The sequence below is a fragment of the Pleurodeles waltl genome, chromosome 5 (genome assembly GCF_031143425.1).
Source record: "Pleurodeles waltl isolate 20211129_DDA chromosome 5, aPleWal1.hap1.20221129, whole genome shotgun sequence".
NCBI lineage: Eukaryota > Metazoa > Chordata > Amphibia > Caudata > Salamandridae > Pleurodeles > Pleurodeles waltl.
In genome coordinates this window covers 1,509,584,962-1,509,606,396 of record NC_090444.1, presented here as the reverse complement: position 1 = coordinate 1,509,606,396, position 21,435 = coordinate 1,509,584,962, and the positions used below count along the sequence as shown (strand labels likewise).

At 44.4% G+C, this 21,435-nt stretch overlaps 1 protein-coding gene across 1 annotated transcript in view; it reads left to right on the top strand.

Annotated features, from left to right (window-relative positions):
- The window catches only part of AGPAT5 (1-acylglycerol-3-phosphate O-acyltransferase 5), a 490,329-nt gene extending 469,288 nt beyond the window's left edge, over positions 1–21,041 (top strand). The window contains exon 8 of the mRNA XM_069235809.1: positions 18,879–21,041. Within this exon, the coding sequence (XP_069091910.1) occupies positions 18,879–19,104 (226 nt within the window). The 3' untranslated portion in view covers positions 19,105–21,041. The remainder of the gene's footprint in view (positions 1–18,878) is intronic.
- Positions 21,042–21,435: the final 394 nt, after the last annotated feature.

The window sequence follows — 21,435 nt, the reverse complement described above, 5'->3', positions numbered from 1 at the left end:
TGAGCTATTTCTGCCACTTTGTTTAGCCGCACGTTGTTCCACATGACCCTGTTCTAGAGATTTTCAAAATGAGGAGGTTCGCCTGCAATTAAAGTGGCTGGAATCTGCTAACTGTTGCTTCTTGTGTGCTTGAGAAAACCTTGACCTTTTCCTCACCTTCCAGCACCTTACTACTGATCTAGTCGAAATCCGCCCATGCTGCCCCACGCAGAAAATCCTTTACAGTTCTACAACATTGTGTTTTTTTTCTCTCTCCAGTCTTTTTGGAAGTCTTGGAAACATGTTTGGAGTCCTCCATTGTGATGGTAGCGGCATCCTTTCTTACTGCCATCTTCCAACTATTACTGCGTGTGAGCCGTTGTGCTTTCTCATCAGCTTAAAACTCATGAAATCCTATATATCTAGGACCTTAAGCTTCTTTTACGTGTTTCATTTAACTGGACTCTCAGGTGTGCCTAGTTCCACATATCCTTAGGGGGTCACCATGTAACTTTGTCTCTGAACTTTAGTGTCTGATTCTTCTTTTGTGCCGCCGTAGCAGTGGGAAAGGGTTTTACCTGAGCTTTGGGAGCTGCACTCATAAGGTGCCTGCAGTGTAACAAATAGGAGATTTCAAGTGGTCTCAAACAGTTCCTAATTGTTCTATCATCTGTCATTTTGTATTTAGACATGGTGTGCCCCATGTATTGTGCTGCTTTTCCAGCCCTTCTTTGTCCTCGTCCTTGGGAATGTCTATTTACCCACGGCTCCCTCCAACTAGTAAGGCGGCAATTTTGGACCCGCAGGCCCAGTTATGCCTGGTGTTCCAGGGCCTTGTGCTCACCTTCTGCTTGTGGGCCTGGGAGAGGGCTCGGACCTACTGTGCTCTGCCTGCTGGTTGCAGCTTCTCTACTGTGCCACGGTTGCTATCATCAGTCCAGTGCTGCTTCTAGTGACGATACCATTTTGGACCATTAGATCTTTGAAGCACAAGTCTTTTCTTCGTGTGTCTGTTCAGATGATTCTCAGTTTGCAAACTTGGATGCAAGATCAATTTTAGCTCGCTCCCTAAATCACGTCTTAAAGGCAGATTGTGTCAAGATTGTGCCATAACTACAGCACCCGGACAAAAGGCAAACTAGATAGGCAATGCAAAAGCCTGAGAGAAATAAGAGTATCATCTGGTAGCCATTTTCATGCCTCTAATGTTAATGCTTTTCCTTATGTGTTATTATAAAAAGTATATTCCTATCATGCAATATGTTTATGTTCAGCAGTCTGACCATATCGGTCTCCCATTATTGCAACAGGACAGAAAGAGCCACTGCACCAGACACCCATTGAGAACCCTAAAGATGTACGCGACTGAGGTAAAACTCTGTCTCCAAACACAAGAAGACTGTGCGCCGCGACCTGTCAAAGTCAAAAAGAAGGTCCTGTTCCTAAAGTTGTTCTCACAGCGGACCGTCATCATCCTTTTGAAATCTTCAGGTTAGCTGAATTAAAAGACAAGGAATTTAAGCAGCAGTCGGTCCCTTCCCACCACTCACGATCTGCAGAGAGGGCATGAGGACATCCACGTGCCTCCTGGCCTTGCTACTGATCTCCATTTGAGCTGATTCAGAGTTTGGTCCATACACTTCCTAAACTTCCAGGCCCTTCAGCAGTGCTGCAGCAGGTTTAGACCCTGCAGGGAAGTCATGCAGCATATATTTGGAACTTTACTGGCTCCCTCAAGTATGCTCTCTGGCCCCCAGGATCCACAAGTCTCTGTCTTCCGAGTGTGAGAACTTGTAGCAGCTGCTCGCCATGTCTGGATGCGGAAAGCAAGGAGGCAAGGCCCGCGCTAAGGCCAAGACACGCTCTTACCGAGCTGGACTGCAGTTCCCTGTGGGCCGTGTGCACAGGCTGCTCTGAAAGGGAAGCTACGCGGAGCGGGTCGGCGCCTGTGCCCCAGTCTATCTGGCTGCAGTCCTGGAGTACCTGACTGCTGAGATCCTCAAGCTGGCTAGCAACGCGACCAGGGACAACAAGAAGGCCCGCATCATCCCCAGGCACCTCCAGCTCGCCATCCACAACGACGAGGAGCTCAACAAGCTGCTGGGCAGAGTTACCATCGCCCAGGGAGGCGTTCTGCCAAACATCTAGGCCGTGCTTCTGCCCAAGAAAACCGAGAGCCACAAGGCAGGGGTCAATGCAAGCAAGTGAAGCGCTGCAGCCTCACTTACAAATCACCTTATAAATACATTATAAACAAGGGTTCTCTAGTCAGACATCTGACACATGCTCTGCCTTCTGCGCCATCCGTGCCCCTTGAACGCTCACAGGTTCAGCACTGGCTTTGGTGAAGATTCCGGTTCCGGCACCATCCCACTGCCCAGGTTCCTCTTGCATTGATGCAGACGCCAGATGAAGTTACACAGTCCATAGTGCTATCTAATTCCAAACTGAATCCACCACGACCTCAACCAAAGTCACACTCCGCACCAACCCACGCACAGCCCCTTGACAAACCTTCAGACTTGGATATTTTGCCTTTACTACATGATAGGGCCCATACGTTACATAATCACAAATTCGGACCACAATAAATAGGATGCCGGCTGTTCCCCAATAGAACAAAGAAAACTGAGCTTCAGGATGCCAGTGGGCTGAACACTGAGAGTCCAGTGATACAGATATCCTTCAGCAATATTAGTACCAGTACCTTCCCTATTACCCCACCTGATCATGAGTCAAAATACTTTGAAACATTTGGCAAAATCATTTTTCCTCCATGAGCCTTGTTTTGAGATCAGTAAATGCCAGCTGTCTGCTGGGCTGCTTCTCCCCTGCCCTTTGGGACTCAGTTGCACATGTTTTATTGTCTGTTTCAAGTGCGATAGCGGCTTGCTTCGCTGGGGAGGGGCAGATGGAGAGGGGAGGGTTGGGTGGGTCGTGGGAGGGGGTAAAATGTAATTTGAAAAATGTAAAAAATAAAATAAAATAAAAAAAGAAATCTTACGTGAGCTCCTGTTTCTCCCGTCGTTGCAGGAACAGGCTCCCAGCCTGCCCTGCAGCCAATACTGAAGCTGCTCATAGCAGTGTCAGGATTTGCTGGGAGTGCCCAGCCAGGGCACTACCCGGCAGACTGTGAATCTGTACATGCTCTCTCCAGCCCGGCAAGCTGGGTGAAGCGCCTCCACCCTAACGGAGGAGCCGCCGCTGTTCAGGTAACCCTTACTCAAGTCATTCAGGATGGCCGTAATGCAGCAAAATTTGCTATGCGGTCTGGACTGGACACACCTTTGTCCTCACAAGTGCGCTTTGGGTGTTTGGTGGTCAGGAGAACCAGTCTTCCCCTACCTTGATGACTGGCTACTGAATGTGAGCTCACAACATGCAGTCATTAACCAGCTGCACACGGTGGTGAACCTTGTAGCATCGTTGGGCTTTAATATCAAAATGCTAAAGTCACACAGAATGCCTTGCCCAGGTGCTCCTGTTCATCAAAGTATTTCTGGATGTGGTTTGTTTTTGTGCCTTTCCCCTGGAGGAGAGAGCCCAGAACATTCAGACTGTGATCCCAATGTTGTGGCCATTGTCTTGAATCTCAGAATGGATGATTCTGAGGCTCTTGAGGTTTTGGCATCCTGCTGGCAGAACACACCAAGTGGCACACGTGAGCTCTAGTGGAACCTCATATCCCAGTGGGCAGAACATCAGGGAACTGTGTCTGATTGTATACAGATTTTGTAGGAGACTTAAAGGAGACTTAAAAGATCTGCAGTGGTGGCTAGTTGACTGATATTGGGTCAGTGGCAGGCTCTTCCTCTTACCCCACCCGGATTTGATGGTGATCACAGAGGCATCTCTACTGAGTTCTGGAGGCCATCCAGGAATGGTGGAGATCAGAGGCCTCTCTGGTTTGATCTTTATGTTCCAGCAGATAACATACATTGTCAGTACTCTGGCACGCTTGGGATTCCAAAGCAAGCATTCTCTTTGAGACGCTTCCGGTCAATAGTGGAGCCTGGGATTCATGTATACATTCCCTCCACTGCCCTTCCTGCCCTGAGTTCTTAAGATTAGGAACAACTGGGCTCTGGACTGGGCCAGGAGAGTGTGATACCCGGAACGCCTGGGCATGAGCATGTGTCTTCTGATTAAGCTACTGCTTCAGGGCGATCTTCTGTCGCAGCTGCTGGGCAGGTTACTTCACCCAGGCCTGCACAATTTGCATTTTCTTGCTTGAAGATTGAGTGGCATAACTAAAACTCATTGACCTTCCCTCTGAGGTCGTTGATATAATTTTTGGTTGTGAGGCATCCTTTACTAAGTCAGTGTATGCCAGCTGTTAGGACAGATTTATGGATTGTTGCAGCAACACCTATAGTGGATCCTGTTTTAGTTTTAATGGGTCTCAGGAGTTTAGCTTAGCCTTCTGGCTTGCAGGCCTGTGCCTCTGTTGCATAGTGATTTTTAACCTATTTAGCCTGTTGTCTTAGCCTATTTATTTTATTATTATTTTCAAGATTGCTGCCTTTATTTAAAGTTAGAGCAATGTTTTGATTTGCGTTATCAGTCCCACTCTGTGACGGTGTCAACATCAGCATCAAAATCAAGTGATGTACGTAGGTATTCACATCAAGTCTCTTTCCCACTTACGTGTGACAGAAACATAATGTACTTTTGGTGGGAATTGTTTACATAATTTTCGCCATAGGCCTATCCCCTTATGTATTGTTTGAGAACATATCTGCGTCAGGGGTCCTACAAGATCTGTATAAATACATCTCACACAGACAAGGTTATCAGAGGGATTCCTACCAGATGCCATTGACTCCATCTGTGCTGCACGTCGCCTTGATGCTCATTCAGCCTTCGTGTCCCCAAGGAGTCCGACATAGCCCCAAGGTAACCTAGACCCAAGGTAACGAGGGTAGGGAGTGCTGCTCATGGACATGGTACTGGCAGATTAGGTGTTATCACCCCTATCTCTCATTAGGTTTGAGATTGTGTTCTACATGCTCCATTTCATATTACAAGATGGTGGGGGTCGTCATGTTCACAACTCTCATCTTTACAATCTAGCTTTTTATTATTCTTTATCATAATCATTGCAGCTCATGCATTTTATCATAGATTGCAGTCTTTTGAAGAAACTTATTGGAAACTCTCCTGCATCTCCTTTATTGCCTGTGCGCTCGAGACTTGCTGCTAACGAGAGAAAAGGGTAACTTCTGTTCCACCACGACTCCCCTGAGATGTCGCACTCTAGAGTCCATGTGTAAGGCTGACAGAAATCACCTTTTATTGTTTGGGTTTTTAGTGAGGTACTGCTTGTGCGCCAGGAGGGTTGGGTCAACTTGTTGTAGGAGTGACTCAGTTACCTACAAACTAAAGTGCTGTCATCCCTAAACCATCAGTCTCGCCTAGTAGTGAGATTCCAACTACGACACAACCAAATTGACCCATCACAGTCAAAGTTGTCTGAAGTTTTCTGTCTGCCTCCATTCACCTCAGAACCCAAGAAGATCTGTGGCGTTCCCTCAGGAATCGTCCCTCAGCCCCACCCTCTTCAACATGTACATGACCCCTCTTGCCAACACGGTCAGATCACACGGACTGAACATCATCTCTTACACCGATGACACCCATCTCATCCTCTCACTGTCAGAAGACCTCTCCACCACCAGAGCCACCTTCCACAGATGTGTGATGAGTCATGAAAAATTAATGAAGAACGGTCTCAAACTCCATACAGAAACGGACAAGATGGAAGCACTCATTTTTGCGAATGCCTCACTGTTGAATGAAGCATGGTGGCCTGCTGAACTCTGCCCTTCTCCTGCCTCGAGAAATCACGCCCATAACTTCAGCATCATCTTGGACAGCAAGCTATCAATGGAGCAGCAGGTAAACACAGTCTCATCCACCTGCTTGCATACCTTACACATGCTCTTCAAAAACTTCAGATGGCTCCCAATCAACACCAGATAAGATTTTTGAAAGGTTTATAACATTTGTTTCCACCAAAACCCTCTGGGATGCCTCAGTAGAAGCAGAACTTTGTCCTCACTGTCTTTATGTGCACCCCTTTTAAGTAATTGCTCAGTTGCCCCTCGAGACTTTTGACTGTGAAGACAGTCTCTCATCACCAAACCATCAGCTAGAAGTGTGAGTGAGCTTCAGACTCTATCAACCCACTGTATACCTCCTCCTTCCGGTATAAGTTGGTTTACAGACCCAAGTCTCATTAGTACTGAAAGTGGCCTCCCTTTTCATGTTGGGCAGGCTATCTCCTTTATAGCATTCTTAGTTTCACCTCATCCCTCTAAGGAGAAAGAAAAACTCCTTTGTTTGATCCCTAAAAGAGCATTACGCTTCTGTATCTCTTACATCAAGAACCATTGAGGAGAGGGCAATCAGCTCTTTGTGGGGCTTTCCAAACCTTAGAAGGGCAAGGCAGTGCAAAAATTGCCCATTTCTCGATGGCTTGGTTTTTGCATGAAGATGTGCTACGCACTGTCAAAAAGGCAGTTCTAAAAAGGCTCTTGGTTAATTCCACCAGTACCTAAGATGCTACCACTGCGTTGGCTCGCGGAGTACTTGTTCTGTACATTTGTTAGGTAATACGTGGCCTCCAGTACACATGTTCATGAAGCACTACTGTCTTGACAATGAAGTTCATCAAGAGGGCAATTTTGCTGCTTGGTCCTGCAGGACTTTTTTGTATGAGCCAGTTCGCAGACCCACCACCTGGGGGGAGGTACTGCTATGGTATCCATTCACAAGGTGACAGCTCTGCAGCTAGAAGTATCCATCGGAAAAACAAGTTACTTACCTTCTTCGGTAATCTCTATGATGGGTACTTTAATCACAGATTTCTCAATCTCCCCTTTCTGTGAACTGGACTTCTTTTCCTTCTAAAGAGATTCCAAGCCTAGCTATCTGCACACTGGCCGTATCAATCTGCTGCTGGGCTCTGCCCCGGAGGGCATGTACTGCCTAGAAAACACCTGATGTCAGCGCGCATGGAATGTGCTTTTATGTGACTCCACTCGTTACTTCTGGAGCGCAAAGGCATAAACATGGAGCTGTATGATGCTACCTACTGGCAAGATGAGGAACTGCTCTAAATGCTTCCAGTTCCTATCTGATGCATGAGTAGTCACAAGGTGAGGAACTTGCGGCTAGATATAGAATCTGCCAGAAAGGTCATTACGAAAGGTAAGTAGTTAGTTCTTTCTGGCCCTCACAGATGCACGTATTTCACAGGCTGTTGGATCCATCTAATGCTTTGGGGGCCTACCCTTTAATGGTCTCCTTTTGTTCTTTGGACTTATCTTTCTGCTTCTCCACAGGAGTACCATCAAGGTTGAGGTGATAGAGCTGTGAGAAATAAATGTAGACATGTTGAGCTTAATTACCTCTCCTCAGGGAGCACAGGGACAGTCCATTGTGCCCATGAAGACCTCCAAAATCGTGAGTCCTCAGTGAAGGAAATATACTTGGTGTCACTAATCTAAGGATCGCAAAAGAACAAATGATCAGTACCACCACTGTTGACCTGATCCTCCTGTTCGACTAGAAGCCACTGAGCTGTAACTAAGGGAGGTCAGGATTAAGGTGAAGCTGCTGAAAGTAACTGTACAATCCCTCATAGATGACTTTCGATACTTGCTAGTTAGGAATAGAAATACCAAGGGGTGCTCTCACAAGAAGACTATTTACTTTGTTGGATTCAAGACCAGCCCATGGATCCTGCTACGGAGCTGTGTATATCAGACTTGGTCAAGATCACTGTAAAGTCCAAGGGACTGTCTTCTTTCTGTTTAGCTTGAGATAGGTGCTACTTACTTAGCTGAGGAGGAAATCCTAATTTCCACAGACGTCTGCGTGTATAGTATTGAGGTGTCTTTAGCCTTTAGTGAGACAGATACTTGGGAGGATCCGATAATTAGTGCCTGATCAAACGTTGCCGGCGCCATGTCGTGTAGGTTTTCATTATGCTAATGAGGCTATTGGATTTGGGCGGCAGAATTGCATAGATTGTGGGGTACTAAATACAATTCCACACCATGTGACACCTGTCGGCCTAATCTGGGTTTTCCGGCTAGCTAGCAGTGCCGCATCTCCCCAAGGACCGGGATGATTGTGGCAACCGGGCGCATGAGAAGGAAGACTCCTCAGGGGAATCGTGATCGATAAGATCTCATCCCTTTCTCTCAGTTACATTAGTCTCACACAAGGCAAGGACCACAGAGCAAGAATATAGTTCAATAAGGTTTATTGAAGTAACTGCATCTTAGAGAAAAAAAAAACATGTATTGCAATAACTAGGAAGATAGAACGCAATAAAAGCAAGAGGGTGACAAGGACAGTGAAACACACAGTCCCACCATACTGTCACTGGGAGTGTTGTATAGTTCTCCTACCTATGCTATGTTTGAGCACTGCATAATAAGCCTAATCCACCATTCAAGTTTCTCCCTGGAAAAGCATCGTCCATCATACCTGAGCAAGGAAGTCTGTAGTCTAGAAACAGTCCCCATGTAGGTCAAGAGTTCAGCAGTCTAGGCAAGGAATTGTAGCGAGGCAATCAGCATGCAGTCGTGGTCATCTGGCTGGAATCTCCCTCTAACGTATGGGACAAATGAGTGTTTTTATAATAAAACGGTTGACATTATAAGAAATGGTCCTCATGTATGAGTGTGTACGTTTCTGTGAATGTTGGAGACACAGCGTACCACATTGCTGGCAACCTATCTGACTGTAGCCTTGAAGAAAGCAGAGTGAAATGAATGTCCTACTGAGAACGTATTGCTTTCCGATGTGAAAGAACAATTAGATAGAGAGAAATAAAACACAGCAAGTGTGGCTATTGGTAGAAAAATAAAGCAATGCCGAATAAAATGTAACTGGGCTAAAGTGCACAACGGCAGGCCTAGTTGGCTAAATTAACATTTCAAAAATGTGGCTAAAATAGTTGTACTACAGGATCCAGGTAACTCAGTCCACTGCTATGGCTACCTCTCACCCCATTCTCCAAGGGACTGATCAGTGATCATGGATCTTGTTGAGGTAGGCAGGCTCATAACCGGAGGCGGCTCCTGACTGCAAACAAAAGAAACAAAAAACACCTCCTTCAATAGTTCCAAATGGAATCTAAGTAATGATTAGTTACCTGTTGAGCAAACACAGAAAATTCCAATCTATATATAATATGGAGCAATATCCCTATATGATACAATTTATAAATGTTAATAAATATATATATATATATATATATATATATATATATATATATATATATATATATATATATATATATATATATTCACAAAGCAGCCTGGAAAACTCCTTCAAACATTCATACTCACTTATACATTACACAACCATACAATAAATAGAAAGGACAACTAGCTGAATCCAGTACAGGTGTCAATCCATATAATCTTTCTTTGTACATATTATATTCATCATATCCAAGTTGCATGCAATCAATTCTTGTTAAGTCAATTTGCTTGTAATACCAAAATAATTATTTAGATCAAACAAGTCTTTGAAAAGATATGATGATAATTTCTCCTTGGATAGTCTCTAATTAGGACAGTGCTGGACATCAAGTACTGTCAATCTCAATCCAGAGAAACGAGTTCTTCACCTTTACCAACCATTTCGATCATGCCGACGTACGTTTTGGTGTAAAGTGGTCAGAAGGCCACACACCTTCCTCAGGGCATGAAGATAGTGTCCAAAGTTGGTTAAAAAGTATAGAAAGAGAAGTTCTGTCCAATCACTTGGGCTCTGAAAAAATTATAAAAAACAAATGATATAATGTTGAATCCATTATTCATAATATTTTCCTGCATCCCACACCCAGTGATAAGCACCAACACACCTAGATAGTGTGAGAACCACAAACCTCCATCTGAGAAAGAATGAAAAAGGAATATAATATAAATTAATAAGGAGTGCTCAGGAAATAGTACACATTAACCACCAAAGAGTGATGACCCTAATCAGACAACGAAAGGTACCACCAGTCATGATACGCAAAGTAAATATAAGGAAGACAATAAAGAAAAAAGTAATTCTGTGGATGCTCACCTAAAGATGTACATAGATATACACATAATCTTGGTATCCAGCAAAGTATCCTATAGCCTGTGACCATGTTATCATAATGTAGTGCATATAGCTAGTCCTGCAAGAGACCAAAGCAGACTGAGCTTAAAAGGTAACTCTTATATCCCTAGACTCTCCTGAACTGGGAATGGGGGGTAGCAAATAACAATACTCAAGGAAAATGCTCGGGTGGATTCATTGGAGAACCATCAAAACATTACTCTCGTACTAGCCCCAGATTATAGACATTATATATCTTGTATAATCATAAGAAGGAACACACTACACTATAGCGATCCGCAGTGTGATACTCACCGTTAGAATAAATCCGAAAATTTAGGGGAGCCACAAGCTGGGCCAGGCATCCACCTACATTAGGTGCCGGAACACGAGGCCCGATGCCGAAGCTGATGTATGTGGGCCCGCCAAACTCAGATCGGGTTGATGACCAGCATAGAGCCGGAAACGTGGAATTCATGCAAGCCGATCAGCAAAATAAAGGACGGACTATAATGTAATTCTCAATAAGAATCAGGTAATGCGACCGCCATGATGGAAGAGGCTAAGAAAACAACAACCATAATAGAAATAATATATCTATAGGTATTGTCAAAAGATGGTTGTAGAATATAAGGTCATGAATCACCTGTAATATTGATAAAGAAAATACAATGTCATAGAGAGATTGCCAAATGAAACCCAGTCAGTAAGATAAAAAGGCGGACTACAATGGGCATCACCATATAAATCAGGAAACACAGCCACCATGATGGAAAAGGATGTAAGAGCAACAACTAAAGCAAAATAGGTAAAGCTACAAATATATAGGAAAATTCTTACGGATATTTGATTATAGATCATCCCTAGTGTAGATGAAGAAAGTATTGCCTCAAGAAGAAGATGCACACTTGCATTCAACATATTAATTCATCATTTGGTACCCAACGTGCTGTGTTATATTATATGAGGTCCTAAGAGCTAGGGCAACCCATAAAGAAGTCCTTAGGGTCGACAAGAAAACGCCCTTGAATAACTGATGTTCAAAAGTATGCCTATATTTCATAGTAACTGTAGGAGGCTGGCCTGGCTTATAGTGGGTACCTTGTGGTACTTACACCCTGTGCCAGGTCCAGTTATCCCTTATTAGTAGAATAGAGGTGTTTCTAGCAGCTTAGGCTGATAGAAGGTAACTATGGCAAAGCAGCTTAGGCTGAACTAGGAGACATGCAAAGCTCCTACTATACCACTTATATAGCACAATAGCTAAGAAAACACAATACTCAGAGTTACTAAAAATAAAGGTACTTTATTTTTATGACAATATGCCACAAGTATCTCAGCGAGTACCCTCAGTTAGAAGGTAAGTATAATATACACAAGTTATATGTACACAAACCCAAAACAGGTAAGTAATAGTAGGAAAAGTAATGCAAACAGTGTAGAATTACAATAGGATGCAATAGGTGAACATAGGTCTAGGGGCAACACAAACCATATACTCCAAAAGTGGAATGCGAATCACGAATGGGCCCCAGACCTATGGGAGCTTGTAGATGGTCACTGGGACTGTAAGAAAACAGTCAGGGTGTCCAAGATACCCCACCCCAAGACCCTGAAAAGTAGGAGTAAAGTTCCCCTACTACCCCAAAAGGACACAATAGTCGTGATAGGGGGATTCTGCAAGAACCACAAACACAAGCAAAGCACTGAAGATGGATTCCTGGACCTGCAAGGCAAGGGGACCAAGTCCAAGAGTCGCGATCGTGTCCAGGGGGGGGCAGGAGCCCAGGAAACCCCGGATGAAGGTGCAAAGAGGCTGCCTCCGGGTGGAAGAAGCCAAGGATTCTGCAACAACGAAAAGGGCTAGGAACTTCTCCTTTGGATGGAAGATGTCCCACAGCGTGCTGGATGTTGCAGAAGTGGTTCCACGCAGAAATACCGCAAACAAGCCTTGCTAGCTACAAGGGTCACAGTAGAGGTTTTTGGGTGCTGCTGGGGACCAGGAAGGACCAGGATGTCGCCCCTTGGAGGAGGAGGCAGAGGGGGCGCTCAGCAACTCACAGAGCCCCCACAGAAGCAGGCAGCACCTGCAGAATTACCGGAGCAGGCACTTGGAAGATCTGAGGACAGTGGTTGACTCAGAGTCACAAAGGAGAGTCCCACGACATCGGAGCCCAAGGACTTACCTCCACCAAACTTGGACTGAAGGATCACTGGACTGTGGGGGTCACTTGGATCTAGCTCCTGTGTTCCAGGGACCACACTTGTCGAGGTGAGAGGGGACCCAGAGGACTGGTGATGCAGAAGTTTAGTGCCTGCGTTAGCAGGGGGAAGACTCTGTCAACCCACGGTAGATTTCTTTGGGATTACCGGTGCAGGGTGAAGGCAGACAGCCCTCAGAGCATGCACCACCAGGAAGCAGTCGAGAAAGCCAGCAGGATTAGGCGCTACAATGCTGCTGGTAGTCGTCTTGCTACTTTGTTGCGGTTTTGCAGGCATCCTGGAGCAGTCAGCGGTCGATCCTTGGCAGAAGTTGAAGAGGGAAGTGCAGAGGAACTCTGGTGAGCTCTTGCATTCATTATCTGAAGAATACCCAAGAGGAGAGACCCTAAATAGCCAGAAAAGGAGGTTTAGCTACCAAGAACGGAGGATTGGCTACCAAGAGAGGTAAGAGCCTACCAGAGGGGGTCTCTGATGTCACCTGCTGGCACTGGCCACTCAGAGCCTTCCAGTGTGCCCCCAACACCTCTGAATCCAAGATGGCAGAGGTCTGGGACACACTGGAGGCGCTCTGGGCACCTCCCCTGGGAGGTACTGGGCAGGGGAGTGGTTACTCCCCTTTCCTTTGTCCAGTTTCATGCCAGAGCAGGGATGGGGGATCCCTGAACCGGTGTAGACTGGCTTATGCAGAGATGGGCACCATATGTGCCCATCAAAGCATTTCCAGAGGCTGGGGGAGGCTTCTCCTCCCCAGCCCTTCACACCTATGTCCAAAGGGAGAGGGTGTAACACCCTCTCTCAGAGGAAATCCTTTGTTCTGCCTTCCTGGGCCGGGGCTGCCCAGACCCCAGGAGGGCAGAATCCTGTCTGAGGGGGTGGCAGCAGCTGCAGTGGAAACCCCGGAAAGGCAGTTTGGCAGTACCCGGGTTCTGTGCTAGAGACCCGGGGGATCATGGAATTGTCTCCCCAATACCAGAATGGTATTGGGGTGACAGTTCCATGATCTTAGACATGTTACATGGCCATATTCGGAGTTACCATTGTGACGCTATACATAGGTAGTGACCTATGTATAGTGCACGCGTGTAATGGTGTCCACGCACTCACAAAGTCCGGGGAATTTGCCCTGAATGATGTGGGGGCGCCTTGGCTAGTGCCAGGGTGCCCACACACTAAGTAACTTGGCACCCAACCTTCACTAAGTGAGGGTTAGACATATAGGTGACTTATAAGTTACTTATGTGCAGTGTAAAATGGCTGTGAAATAACGTGTACGTTATTTCACTCAGGCTGCAGTGGCAGGCCTGTGTAAGAATTGTCTGAGCTCCCTATGGGTGGCAAAAGAAATGCTGCAGCACATAGGGATCTCCTGGAACCCCAATACCCTGGGTACCTAAGTACCATATATAAGGGAATTATATGGGTGTACCAATGTGCCAATGAGAATTGGTAAATTTAGTCACTAGCCTGCAGTGAGAGCATAAACACGGAGGTTCTGGTTAGCAGAGCCTCAGTGATACAGTTAGGCACCACACAGGGAACACATACAGGGCATACATTATGAGCACTGGGGACCTGCCTGGCAGGATCCCAGTGACATGAGGGCAAAAACAAACAAACATACATACATTGAAAATGGGGGTAACATGCCAGGCAAGATGGTACTTTCCTACAGTAACCGAGCGGCAAAACAACAGAGCATGAGCTCCCAATAACCGGCAAGCCATACTCGGAGCCTGTAGAAGAAATGTGAACTGTAGAAAAAATGTGGCCAGTATCGCCAAGGAACAAAAGAAAAAAGTTGAACTATGCATTTGAATGAAGCCTATCACAGAATAGACAGAGTGTAAAATCCCACTGAGCTAAAATACATTCTCCCATGGGTTTCTGTCGTTCAACCCATTGTCTACTGTGTCCAAATAGGAAATCCAGAAGACTTCTCGTTTTTTTCTGTATCTATGTGGATCAACACATTTCATAGGGTCATTTGTTTCCAAAATGATCCACTTGACTCCTGACTGCACCCGGTACGATTGTGTGATGTGTAACCAGGCTAGAGGTCCCCTTTGAAGACATCTGAGGCACTCAGCGCATGCTGCACCTTTGAGTTTTGAGGAGCCCTTTGAGGCAGTTTGCTGGACTGTACCAAGATTCGTACCCTTTAAGGGTGTTATGACTGCATGTTTAGCCAGACTTTTAAAAAATCCCAAAAACATTTTCTTATGTTTCTTTAATTTATTTGTATTGCTATCTTTAAAGTGATGTTTGGGCAAGAGGTGCTTTGTGCCCATCACACATCAGTGTGAGGGTGAGGAAGTACTATGGCTTGAGATGAAAAGGTGGATAGAACAGCTGTTTGTTCTGTTGGGCTCTGTGCTGTAGATTAGGAGGGTGGGGATGGATTTGAAGTTATGTGCTCTGAATGCTTTTATGATGACGGAGAATAGCTGTAATGCAGGTGCGTTTTCATTCTGGAGTGTTATTATTTGGATCCTGGCAGGGTGTACTCTGTACTGCTAGGGCAGAAGAGGGATGTACTAAAGTGCAAAGAGCTGCTTCACAGCCTGTCCTATTTAAAGATCTCATCTGTGTAGCAAAGAGCTCTGTGCCTTTAAAGGAACTGCCGCCATGGCGACTCATCTGAAAGCACTGTAGCTTTTCTGTGCGGGTGCCTTATTCATAGCTCCAGCACAGCATAGTTTTTATTTTACGAGCACAATTTTGTAAAACAAAAAACAAATGTCCCTGGCATGCTGGACGCTTTCTTCCAGTGTACGGGGTCATTTCTCTGTTTTCTTGCTCAGAACCACCTGCCTTTTCCTTGTGGTCATGAACATGAAAAAAGTACATCAAAGCCTCTGCTTTAAATAGTGTGGATGGTTTAGATGATCTTTGATGGTGTGATGTCAGTTTGGGAGTTTGTCAAAGGTTTCCACTGGCAGAGTAAGCAGAGGATCCTCCAGCAGACCAGTATGCCTGAGTAACGGTATGCTAGCGAATCTGGGAGTTGATAGCCAGGTTACTGGGCCAGGTTTTTGTGCTAATCCCATATCCGCCAAACTCTTATTAAGGACCCTAGTCATGGTCCACACCCATCTTCTACAACATTTTATTTTCTGGGAAAATGACTCTTGACTTTGACACACTGGCTTTATGATGGGCTTGAGAGTGTGGCTATTTATGTGCGGAAGGATGTATGCTTTGTATTGTTCAAATGATGGATAGACCCTGAAAGATGCCATGCAAGGTGACGGGCAAGTGGGGTTCTTCAGTAAGCCAGCTTTCTCTGTGTATTCTCCACTTCAGGTCATGGTTCTGACTAAAGAGGGTATACTATTGTGTAATGCATCTCATTCCTTGCATATTGTAGGTGATGTTAATGATCTTATGGATGTGGAGGATGCTGCATGTGAAGGCTGTGCTTGTGCTGGCAGTGAGCCAACAGTTTTGGTATGCTATGCAGAGACAACGGGGAGTTTTTGAAATATCGAACTACCCTTTTGGAAGCCTGTAAATCTCGTCTTCAAGGACAGGTGATGTTCCTCATCCAGAAGGCTGTGCGTATGCGATTCAGAATATTAAGAATTTAAAATCCGCCCAAATGTACCGTTTCTGGAAGACATTGTTCACCAAGGCTGACTCACTTTGTGGAATGTAAGAAGGAAGTATAGGGAAGTAGCGATTAATGATGCTAAACAACATTATTTTAGGGATGCTAGGAACAATTTATGAGATCGAAAATAAGACTGGTGGAATAATAGTGTGGCTTAGTTTAAGTAGATAGGCAGTGTTGACAGTGTGATGAGCACTGCTATGTGTGATGCTGCTGCTGAAGTGGCTGAGCTCTTGCTTTGGAAAGACCCAGCAGACTGGAGTAGAGAGATTCCCAGAGTCGAGTTGTCTTTCAACTCACTTGATAGTACTGATGATTGAATCTCTTTGTACACTAATGATGTCATTTTGATTCAAACTCCTGGTCCACAGTCCCCCAGGTTGTTCTCAATTTTCTGATCGAAATTCCCCCTGTTCATGTTGAGGGATTGGCCTGTAGGGCCTCAGACAGTGCATCAGCTCACAGTGAACAAACGTAGGTTTAGATACCTGGTTAGCTTTGACACATTTCAGAATCATTTCACTCATGGGGTTAGGTTCCCTCTAGCTTTCCTCTACTGTTTCTTGTATATCTCGTAGAACATTCCATATTAGGTTCTGGAATCGTATTTCCAAAAGGTCACGTCCGTTTTGCAAAGATTGACTTTGGATCAAGCTGTGTAAGAATTTCCATAAACTGTGTTGATGGCTAGATGAAGGGGCATATCCTTGTGTCAGCCGACTTGTTATTGGCAGTTGCAGTAGATCCATGTGACTCCCTTTCAGGACCAGTATGAGGGCGGACTTGCTGAAAACCCTTTGGGGGGATGGGTGAGGGGTGGTGCACATGGGTCACTTGGACCTCTGTGGATTGGTTCTGTTATAGGTACTCCAGCTGTAGGAGCTTGGACTTTGCTTGACACTGACACACTGAAAGTGGCAGAAGTTTTGAGTGTCTGGGCATTGCAGGTAAGAAGTAGTGGTATGGGGGCAAGGACCTTGGGTGCTTCTGCAATAGAGATCCCAGGTCATTAAACCATCCTGGTTGACAAAATACCATGTCTAGGCCCCTACTGCCAAGCTGCTGGTAATGAGGAGAAAGTTGCAGTGCCAGATGTTCTGGAAGACAACAAAGAAACATCTAGAAAACACCCTGATCTTCTGGAGGGTCAAAAGTACCTGGAAAACAGCCCCCTAATGGCTGGATTGTGCCAACCGGAGCTAATTGCAACAAACCCTATTACAAAATCCCCAGCTCGGCTAAATTGGTTGCTCATGTGTCACATTGTCATCATTGCTACGTAGCCTCTTAAGCCTCCTATTGTTGGGGGGAGGGAGGAGGGCGAAATGTATGTGAGGCTTTTCTGAGAAATGACCCCACACTGTTTTCAGTCATCCCCATTAGAGATGAGGATGCCATTTGTTGGCCACCAGAACCAACAAAGATTTTAAAAAAACATTGCATTCTCCACTCAGAGTCTCTGGGTGCCAAGTGCATCCATTGTCTACTCCTCCCTGCTCTCCATGCTGACAAAGGAGTGCTGAGCTGTGTGGCTCACTGGAGCCTGTCACACTGTCTTCCATGTGTATGGGTTAGGGACATCCAGGCTTCTGAAAAAAAAAAAAAAGAAAATAGAGAGAATAAGTCAAGATTTACCATTCAAGCCAGAGCCGTATCAAAGGCAATTTCCCAGAAAAAAGTGCCTCAGGAGCCACTGGCGCATTACAAATTTGCATATTGTTTTGCGTTCCTGCGGGGGAGCAACTGGAGTCATGAGGAGTCCTCACAAGGCCACTTACGTGAGGAGGAAAAAAAGTTCCAATCTATGTCTCCCAGGATAGAGAATTTGTGACCCCGGGAGACGCAGGGCACAGTGTCGGTCTACTTATATGACTGAAGTTTTGTTTTGCCATTTGAGTGATATACCCTGCTTGTTTTCAGTCTTTAGTGTTTGCTAGGAACCTGGTGCCAGATGATAAATTGTGATTTTCAGGGACATGTTTGTTTGAGTTTGTTTGGGTTATGTCAAAGTTGGATGAGAGGGACAATGTTTACTGTAGTCCCATACAGAGGTATTGCTATTTTAGGGATTAGCGTATGCTGGTGCATCATTAGCTAATGGTGTCTAAGAAGTATGGGGTCCTGTCAGTATTTGGAGTTTTAGTTGCCCATTGTGACCTTCCTTTCGGCTATATGATTTTACCCCCACGTATTTAGTACGACCCTCATACGAAGGTTTTCAGTTTGCATTTCCAGCTATGTGCACATGTAGCAGTGTGTGTGTATTAAAGTATTTTTCCTTTTTAAAAGAAAAGGCAGCGACTGGTTTGAAAAATGATTTATAGAGTGTTATTTTATGTGTTTCAGAGTTCTGTGTTGTAGTGCACAGCACCTTCCTGGGTCAGACTTTTACCTAGGCCATGCTGCTGTCCAAGGCCATTCTCCACTCTTCCAAACTAGAGATAAGATCACTACCCCATTTGTGAGCTACGTCCCTTTCGGCCAACCTATATCGATATCGAAATGAGCTTTGCTTGGACCCCAAAATAGAATTGCTTTCACTTCCCGGATTATTGAGAGTTAATCGATCGCACAATAAAAGCTAGCCTTTTCAGTATGGCAATAAGTAGAGGTAGGATGTCTATTAGGGCATAGTCCAACTACCATTATAAAGTAATTAAAAAGTCGGAGGTTAGTGTTGAATATATAGGGTGAAAGCCAATTATGATAGGTAACTAAGCGTTAATGTTCAATTATAATAACGATGTTACGTTTGAACTGGCCATATACGGTCTAAGTCTCTCACCTACGCTGACTGCCTTGTTCTTCTGACCCATATAATTTGTCGAGTGACTTTTAGATCAGTGCCAAAACTTTAGAAGAGCACATGGAAATGAATTCAAGGTCGCGAGTCCATTATAGTGAATACGCTTGTACCGGTGTGGCATAAAATTGTTTTCTTCTACTTACCTAGGTTACTGACCCAGTTCTATGAGTCGGAGGATCCCGAAAGAAGATGCCGCTTCCCTCAGAAATGCGTCCATTCAAAGCTCAGTCTAAAGAAGACCTTTCCTTCATTATTGATCCTCGGTGGCCTGACCGCTACCATGTTACTGACAGTATCTGGGCGAAAGCTTTACGTGATGACGTGGATTTATGGAACTTTGATTGGATGTTTGTGGGTCAGCGTCAGAGCGTAGAAGACACCATCGGTGCGTTGTCGTTCACACCAGAACATACACCCAGCGTATCCATGAACTAAAAGCCTTATTATTCAATGAACTTTGGTCGAAGTACTGTAGTATGGATGACTAGAGCATATTTGTGATTGATCATGGGCAAAAATGTATCAGTTTACATTTTTGCGCGTGATTTTACTGTATGATTCAGAAAACAGTAATATATGCATTGCTTTCCCAATTATTATTTTTTTATTGTCAACGGGTGGTTAATGAGATAAGTGTCAACCTAAATCTAACTCAATTATATGGCCCTGTGAATGTACTCAAGAAATTAATCAGGCTGTGCGTGTGTTCTTGTACCTTATTCACAACATTGCTACTCTTAAGACATGTTTCTTCCCTTGCAGACATTTTTCCTTCCCCGCCAAAATGCTGTGCTAGTGGTATATTATTTCCCACGCTTGCTGAGACACAGTAGCCGCCTTTATGTTATAGCCCCCTCTTCGGATGGCCAAAGCATCTTGTTAATAGACCATGGATTGTAATGTTTACGTGAGAGGAAAAGATGTATATTGGTTTCGTGTTTTCGTTGTATTTTTTGCCCTTGCAAGATTTATAGTACACTTATTATTATTTTTTTCCTCGCAGCAGCTCGATTAAGGAGCTGTTCAAGCGAACATGCACCAAAGACCATCCTTTGGTAACCTGTTGTAGAATGGAAAAAAAAAGGTTTTAGGTAAAAAGGCAGTGTAAGGTATTTGCCGTCTGACCTTCACAAGGACTAAATCTGTGCCATATACACCACATTTATTCCTCTTACTTTTCCTAATAGCAATTATTTTGAAAGCAAATAGTTAATTTAAATTAGAACACTAGTCTTGCTCTAGTTTTGTGAAAAAAATTTAAGCGAATCGCGCTGCACCTGTCTTTTTCATATTTGTTGGCTACTAAGACATAGTTTTTAGTGTCCGTTTGACAGCGAGGTGTGGACTTTCCTCCACAGTCATTTTAGGAACACTTGATATTTACTGTGAGTTTAGTGTAACATTGATTATTGGACAATCGCTGAAGAGAGACAATGGCAATTATATTGTGTTATAGTTGGCAGGGCTCCAACAGGCAAACATGGTACTTGTGCAGCAGTATTCAAGATCTGCATTACTGCACGCATAGAGTTCCATAGCATTGGAAGAGTTTTACCTTACAATGGAATGTACGCGTTTTGCGGTGCCTCAGAAGTTATAAAGGACCAAATGTATCAAAGGGTTTTACCCATTCTGTGTCTGTTGGAAAATGCTTTAGTACATATGGCCCAAAATGCCAATATTTACAGTTAGGTCCCGTTTAGAGGTGATCTCTTTTCTTGATCACAGTTCACAAGAGATACGAAATAAAAACGATTCACTTCTAAAGCATAGGTGTATCCCCACACCTTCGCTTATAAAAAATATCAGGATACCAGATTGTCAACATCTTTCCCAACATATCTCGCATATTGTCCCCTGCATGAAAACCCTACTGTAACATTTGTTTTTTTTAAACTGATAAGTGAAAGCAAGCCAGCAATTTTTTTGGAGTGCAGATCTCATCCATCCCACATAAATGGTGCATTGTCTCTTGATATGGTCTATTGCAGAGGAGAATTGTGATGTAGGATGAAAGACTTTTCTGGGGCTTCGTGTATTGTATCAGGACTAAAAATAAGTTGTGTCAGCCTCAAACTCATCACGGTCAAAGTGGAGTGTCTGTCTGTGGGAAGAATGTTAATTTTAGTCCGCCCTTCTTTGGATTGCACAGGCAAAAACGAATTTTCCAAATTTGTGAAAATTCCATTGGTAGAATAAGAAGCTTGCTACATTTCAGTTTACATGTGATGCTCCTTATTGAATGTAAATTCCTTAAACAACCTAATTCCTTAACATCAAATCTGGGTGCAATAAAATACTCTTTATATGCGTCTCCCTATTCAGTACCTTTTCGTTTAGTATTCATGAAAATTGCTAACCGTTCCTTCACAGCAAGTAATTGTGGCTTAGTCAGCCTTTTCAGCTATTTTCAAACTTTTTCCAGGCTTCCCTTAGTTCATACAGTTATTGTTTCCAAGAGTTTGTCATGTTTAGCTTCAGAAGGCTTACTTTAGCTGAATAAAGATGGCTGGCCTCTGATTAAATGGTACGTCCCAGTGCCAATTTTCTATAGAGACTGGTGATTCTCAGAGCCATTAAACAACTGTAGATTTGCTGTCCGCAGGGTAAGACTACCAAGGAACAAGTTAATCAACTCACTGAGAAGGGTGAGAAATACCCCTTTGTCATTCCCATTTCATGGAATGAAGTGATTGGTAAAAAG